Genomic DNA, 7,309 nt, shown 5'->3' on the forward strand with positions numbered 1-7,309 from the left:
AAACATTATTAGTGTAGAGGTCTATGTTATTGTGAAGGAGCTTGGCCGGAAGTCTTCTTATTGTTGCTGGTGCTGGCTCACAGGCGAATCCAAAAATCAATTAAGTTATGAAAAATACCATTAATTGCCTTTCTTTGTCGCCGCAGCTCATGAAGAAATGGCGGATCTCCAGAGGTTGTTTGTTTGAAGGCAAGCGCTTCGGTCCTAATGGCGTGTATAGACAGGATAAAGCCCATCGCAGCCGACGGGAATATTTACGTTTAGTAGGTAAGTTAGCATGAAGGCTAACTGGTGAAGTTCACATTAGCTTCTCGGGCTAAACATGTTTAGCCACGGTTAACATGTCCTGAGCGGTGCGGTTGTATGAAGTAGTAACTACTTGCTGATGAAAGCCGCGCGTTCGGTTGCCCGTCGCCCCTTTGTGCACATTTTGCAGACTTACCCTGTTGTGCAGTGACAACATTAGCTGGACGCTATGTGGGAACATGTTCTTGCTAGCTGGCTTTATTACTCTCCGGCGTTCACCAGCGCTAATGTGTTAGCCATTATGCTAACGCCTATTAATATCGAGATACTACGTAGTGTGTTTTCGGGCTAAATACAGCAGATCATACATTCAGATCACACACGTGTCGTCTAATGTTAGAGCCTTTCAAAAGAAGTGATTTATGTCGGTGTTATGATCCACTATCAGCATGGAGGCTGTTATTTATACCAACAACTACCAGCTGGTTTCATTAGGACACAGTGAAGCCAACTGGTTGGTTGATGCCATTTATAGTCGAATGCAAATAGTAAGAGACGTGAAGCAGCTAGGAAATCGATCTTACAATAAAATAACGGCAGCTGTGTAATTTCATATAGTACTTAAGTTGTGAATGTTCCTGGATTTGTTCCAGATATGAAATTTTGTTGTCCACTGTCAGAAGCAACTTGATGAAAAACACACTTAAATTGCTCAGATATTTTGTGTTTCATGGTTGATTTAATTAAAAATTGAATTAGCATCTTTTTCTTTGAAATTAGTGGTGTGTTAATAATTAATGACGGTATGCCTTCGGTCCTGTCTCCATAGAGATACTGAAGACTGATGTCCAAAGGCGCAAGAATGAGCTGATGGTTGTGGAAGTCTGCAAGAAGACATTACAAAAAAGAGAGAGGCTGACTGGAAGATGCCCAGAAAAAAACAACAGAATCCACAGCCAGTCAAGTGTAAGTATTCACAGGTCTTGTCGTGGTGACAGAACAAAGCTTAGTTCATGTCTGCACCCCATCGATTGCATTGGATACTAAAAGTGCCTCATCTAATTCCTACTGACCTGCTGGGTTACCTGTTAATGTTGATGACTGGGCACCAACGCTTAAGCGGTTGCAGAAACAGTTCCACAGATACAAATATCTATTGTTTGTAAAATTCTGAAGCTTCTCACTAACCCAACATATTCAGGTCTCTAATGAGATGTGATCATAATAATAATGATAATGACTCAGGTTCACCGTGCTGTCAATGATATAGTTTGTTTAAAAATGGAAGTATTTTCATTATAGCACCCAAAAACGACAGAAGTGATGAAAATGAACACCATCTATTCTAAACTGTGTTGCAGCGCCTATCAAAAATATTCTTTTCCCCAATGATGCATCTTTATGTCGACAACTGAAATGGCCAGTAGATGGTAGCAAAAGTCTTGTAATCAGCCCAAATAAGGCTGCTGGCATGATGTCCTTGAAACAGCCTCAAAGTAGTTTTGCGAAGGGTGACAGCTGTGCGATGGCTGTTTAGATTCCATCAAGCTTGACAGACCAAGTTAGTATTTTGGGCTTCATTAGCTGTAACTGCAGTATAAGGACTCCATCTGTCAACTGTTGGCAGGGTTGTTTGTACTGTCTAAAGTTGTAAATTAAATTCTAATGGTTCTCATTTATCTGAACAGTCAACAAAAACATCCTTAACTTCATTTTAATTATGAATGTGCATATGTCATACAATTACTGGATATAGTTATTCCCAGATAGTATTTCCATCAAGTTGACAGCAGTTTTAGTTGTTGATTGGTTCTTTTCTATGACTTCAGTGGATTCTGAAGATGGTGTAGCTATTGAAGCTCCAGGAAACCTCAACTTAGACACAGACTTCCTTCTGGGACAAGACCTTGAGTTTGATGATCCAGATCATGACGACAGGATTCTAGGCTTGGAAAAGTTCTCAGGTTTGTAACATATTAACGTTATATTCAGATTTTCGAAATTGCACCTCTTAAGCATTCAGCACATGTTGATGTGGCATCATCTATTGTCACCACGGTAACAGCATGTGTAGTTCCAATCCTCGCAATGTACAACCAAGGTCAGTACTGATTTTGTGATACAATATGCTACATTGTGAACTGTGTGACTCACAGTAAAAAAAAACATCTGTGCTGTTCACATGAAGTGGCAGCAGTAGAATCTGGCATTATCAAGGATACAGACTCTGAAAGTCCCAGAGCAAATGGATGTGTAGGCTGGAAATCTGAAGCCAGCTTGGTAATCGTGGACCCCCCACTTACATCTTTACTGTAGGCTACATTGGCTTGGTCGGAGAGCAGAGTAGCATTGTTTTATTGAATACAAACTGTTGTCACTTCTTAATTACTGTGAAAATATGAAATGAAAAAGATACAGTAAGTTATTATAATGGCTTAACCTTTAAATAAATGTGGCAGTGCCTTATTTTGCTATACAGAGGACCTGTAGTTTTTTACTGTTTATTTCTCTTTGATGAAGTGCAGCCCCTCTGTGCAACAGTGGGACAAATTGAACTACCAGCTCCTATTTTCCAGTGTGGCTCTTTGTCAGAGAGATTGATTTAAAAAATGGAAAAGTAGAGAAAGGAGCTGAGACACCATTATTATATAAGGGTCATAAAAATAGGACCATTACCATCAAGGACACCATTATAAGAAGGCATTTATTCATCATCATCATCATCATCATCATCATCATCATCATCATCATCATCATCATCATCATCTGCTGCTGCTGCCTCTGCTCCCACTACCCCACTGCCATTATAGTTTCCTCCTCGCTGCCATCATCATCATCATCATCATCATCATCATCATCATCATCATCATCATCTAACCTCATCATCATTATCATCATCATCAGCTGCAGCCTCACCATTATAGTCATCATCATTATCATTAGGTTTGGTAATCATCCAGAAGGTTTCTACAGTCAGGATAAAAGGGCAGCTTTGGCTCTCTCCTTCCTCACATTCTGTCTCAGCACCTCTGAGGAAAGGTGGCTTTCTCTTGGCTTGTTCGCTTTCTGAAGCACTGAACTAGTGAATTCTGTGTCTTGAAGCTTTTCTTTCTGCCTTTTTGGATTTTTCCTTTGCCTGAAAACTCAAATGACGCAGCAGCAACTGAAATGCAGTTAACCTTGCTTCTAGTGTAAGTATCCGTTCACTTTATTCCTCTTTCTTGAAAAAGACAGATTCTCAGAGTGAAGTGACTCGATGTGATACATTCAGGGAATATTTTCTGAAGTGCTGGGTGTTGTTTTCCCTACAGCGAGCTTCTTCTTGAAACACTCAGTTGAGTGTCTGATTTTTTTATTTACTATCAAGACCATAGATGCACAACTGATTGTGTTTTGTTAGTTTTTGCTGAGTCATTCAATCATGTTACATTTCAGCACAGTAACATTCTCATCACCTCTCAGCAGCCGCTTTTAACTGCTTTTAGGTTTAGCTACTAAATTATATTCAAGTAGTAGCACTAATAAGTCCATTTGTTCTTAACAACAAAATATAATAGTAACATTATAGAATCACATTTTATCGTTTTTTGTCCCTGAACAGAGGTGGCTGCTGAGATTGGCTTCTCTGTGTATTCTCTGGGTGATGAGGAAAGTCCTACCTACAGCCAGCTCAGTATGGAAAGTGAAACTGACAACTCTCGCAGCACGACTGACAACGGGAGGGACGACGAGGGACGCGCAGCCCAGTCCGAGCCCAGCTTTCCTCCATACCTGTCCTGCAGGAGCTGCAGCCAGCTCCGTGACGAGCCGCTGGGGTCTGGCATAGACCTCGTCAGCCCATACTGCCTAAGGTGCTGCAAAGCCTCCAGGGAAGCCAAAAGCACAGACTTCTGTTCGTCTTTTGGAGGCATCAGTGGGATTCGCTCGGGCGCCCATTCACAGCTTGACGGGGAAGCGGTGGCCAACGGCATGGGCGACAAAGCGCTGACGGCTGAGGACAAGTCGCCGAAACTGCACTCTTGTCATCTCTGTGGCTTCTCCTCGCGCTACGCCAACCACGTGAAGCGTCACATGAAGACGCACAACGGGGAGAAGCCCTTTAACTGCCCCCTGTGCACTTACGCCTCGGCGCAGCTGGTGAACCTGCAGAGACACCTGCGTATTCACACTGGGGAAAAACCATACAAATGCGACAGCTGCACTTTTGCCTGCAGTTCCCTTGGTAACCTCAAGAGGCACCAGCGCATGCATGTGCCCTCCTCAGGGGCAGGACAGGATGTTCCACCAGGAGCTGCCAATGGCCAGAACAGTCTGAAGAGGCATATGACTGGGCAAAGAGCTGCTGGGGAGGAACCTGGTGCTTCTACCAAGGGTGTGTGAGCCTTTAGAAACTATTTAATTCTCCATAACTAGAATTTCAAATGATTTTATTTATATAATCAATCATCTACCATAGGGGATGATGTTGGAGTGGGGGGATGGAGATAGTACAAAGTAACACAGTACTTTTTTCCTTTTCCTTTTCAGAGCTTTCAAGGCCAACGTCAAACCTGAGTTTGGGAGTCCAGAACAATGACTACCTGTCGGCCTTTGATGGTTTAAAGGGGGCATCGCCGCCACCCATCCCACCTTCTAACCCAGCCTCTGGTCAGCATCCCCCACCTCTGCTGGAGACCACAGACAGTGGCAGCAGCAGGGCAACCAGGGGCAACATAGCAGAGAGTGCCGCCCTCCCTCCCCCCCTTTTCCCTTATACTTGTCGATTGTGTGGCATTGTGCTGGAGGATGAGGACGGCTCCTCAGCCCAGATCTGTGCCAAGTGTACCCTTGATATGTTGACCAAGGACTCCTCCTCGTCTCCTAACAGCCCCGGTGAACGCAGCGACAAGGTGTACACATGTGCCGCCTGCCCCTTCCTCACACACTACCCCAACCACTTGGCACGTCACATGAAAACTCACAGCGGAGAGAAACCCTACAAGTGCCCCCAGTGCGATTACGCCTCGGCGCACTTCGACAACCTCAAGCGCCATCACAGAGTACACACGGGCGAAAAACCGTACAAGTGCCATTTGTGCGACTACGCTTGCGGGAACCTGGCCAATCTGAAGCGCCACCAGCGGGTGCACTCGGGTGCCAAACCGTTCCAGTGCGCCGTGTGCAGCTACAGCTGCAACCAGAGCATGAACCTGAAGAGGCACATGCTTCGGCACACCGGAGAGAAGCCGTATAAGTGTCAGGAGTGCGGCTACACTACCGGCCACTGGGACAATTACAAGAGGCACCAGAAGAAACACGGCTTGGCCACGGACGGCTGGGTGAAAGTTCCAATGACTGGAAACGGTGAAGAGGAAGAAGTAAGGAAAGAGATGGGAGTTGGTGTTCAAACACACAGGAAAGAAACAGGCGTTGATATGCAGTATATGCCTCGGGAGGGAAATCAGACAATACACCCGTGCTACAAACTAGAGATTGTATAAAGTTTAACTCAGCAGAACTAAGCTACCAGCAACTTTTGTTTTTTTTTAATCTTCACAGAGCCTTTATATTATTTTTGTGTGTTGGTCTTTACTGTTTTGTCAGACGTCTTCAGAGGCTGCTAATTGTTCAATTATAGAATCTCGCACAATTAAAAAAAAAAGTTGTTAATGTTTTGATGCCTTTTGGATCGAGTGTCTGTTCAGTTTGACTTCTACTGTGTCAATGAATGGACTGTCTATACTGAAGTCAGTGTCTTATGTGTTATACCACACTAGTACTGTATGTTAACGTTTATTATAAAAACCGTTCCTGCTCTCATAGCAATGCATATTTAAATACCACATATCACAAAATACTAGGAAATTCCCCCAAGTGCATGGAACCCATGCTAATGGAGCTGATGTCCTAGTCTGGGTCTAACGTTAAATTTTGTGTTACAGGAATAATGTCCGTAATAGTAAACAGGGCAGCTTTATGTGAGTGTGGTTTCCTCTAAGGGACCCAGAATCACTGTCTTTGCACTGGAGCGCAAGCTCTGGTAATGACAAGCCTTCAGTGATGTATGTACTACTAGCAAAATGCTAGTTATTAGTACTTTGTTTATTGCTCTATATATATTTACATGTAGCTTAAAAACCTAAGTATCAGCGTCTTTACCCATACTGTAATTTCAACTAAACCCAGGTTTGTAAAACAACATTTCTAATAAATAAAACCACTGAATTTTAACACTAAAATCGCATGCACACATATCTTGGAAGCTGCCGTCAGTTTTGATTTGGTTGTATGGTTCAAGAAAAAGCACAATCGTACACACACACACACACACACAGTTGCATTTGGAAGGTTTATTCGACAGCGTCATTCGATGTTCGGTAGGGCGGGTTGATATTTTATGTGACCATTAAATGCAAACGAGCATGCTGAACAAAAGCAAACGTGACTATGATGCCTGCTATACATCACTAATGTCTGCCGTCAACGGGCCAACTGAGAAGCGCCTGAGGCAGAATGAACCATCTTCATTTTGATTACTGTGAAATTAGCCCATTCTTGCTTTCTACTTGAGAAAAAAAAGATTAGTAAGCATGTGAGTGTTGTTTGAGTTTCTAATGTGGCTGTAAGACACTGCTAGAAATGCATAATTTAATATATAGATGCGTTTATTATTTTAAATGTGTCATCTAGTTACCATGGGAAGAATAGGGACTGAAATTGCATCTTTTTGTTAATGATTATTATATGCAAGTGACATATTTTTCAGGTTGCCAGTTTGCTAGGACACAGTGGATTATTGAATCCATTGATTAGTACCGACATCGCCCAAGTGTCCGTTTTTTTCCTTATGCAGTGTCTCATAAATGCCTTAAAATGAGGATTTTGAAATAAACATGGAACTCATTACATTGAATATCAAACAAGGGTGGTTCTCATTCTTTACATCGTGTCAAATTCTAGTATTTTCTTTTATGATAAATAGACAATTTAAATTGCGCAGCACCATCCCATTTTGAGTCTAGAACAAAGAACTGAACTACATGAGCTAAAGTGGCTAAAGCAATCAGTAAACCAAAGTTGCTGA

General features: G+C 42.7%; 1 protein-coding gene across 3 annotated transcripts; it reads left to right on the top strand.

The window, feature by feature from the left end:
* Positions 1-42: 42 nt before the first annotated feature.
* On the top strand, positions 43-7,138 carry znf513a (zinc finger protein 513a). 3 transcript variants are annotated; one of them, XM_029140856.3, is made up of 5 exons: positions 43-189; positions 1,076-1,212; positions 2,076-2,210; positions 3,848-4,618; positions 4,774-7,138. In XM_029140856.3, exons 2-5 carry the CDS (start codon positions 1,173-1,175, stop codon positions 5,724-5,726), a joined length of 1,899 nt encoding a protein of 632 aa, XP_028996689.1. In that variant the 5' UTR covers positions 43-189; positions 1,076-1,172; the 3' UTR covers positions 5,727-7,138. The 3 variants fall into 3 exon arrangements, with proteins under 3 accessions (XP_028996689.1, XP_028996688.1, XP_028996690.1); XM_029140855.3 differs by having other exon boundaries at positions 58-267; XM_029140857.3 differs by lacking the exons at positions 43-189; positions 1,076-1,212 and adding an exon at positions 3,349-3,437 and having other exon boundaries at positions 2,095-2,210.
* The last annotated feature ends 171 nt before the right edge of the window (positions 7,139-7,309 follow it).

The sequence above is a fragment of the Betta splendens genome, chromosome 24 (assembly GCF_900634795.4).
Source record: "Betta splendens chromosome 24, fBetSpl5.4, whole genome shotgun sequence".
In the NCBI taxonomy this organism is placed as follows: Eukaryota; Metazoa; Chordata; class Actinopteri; order Anabantiformes; family Osphronemidae; genus Betta; species Betta splendens.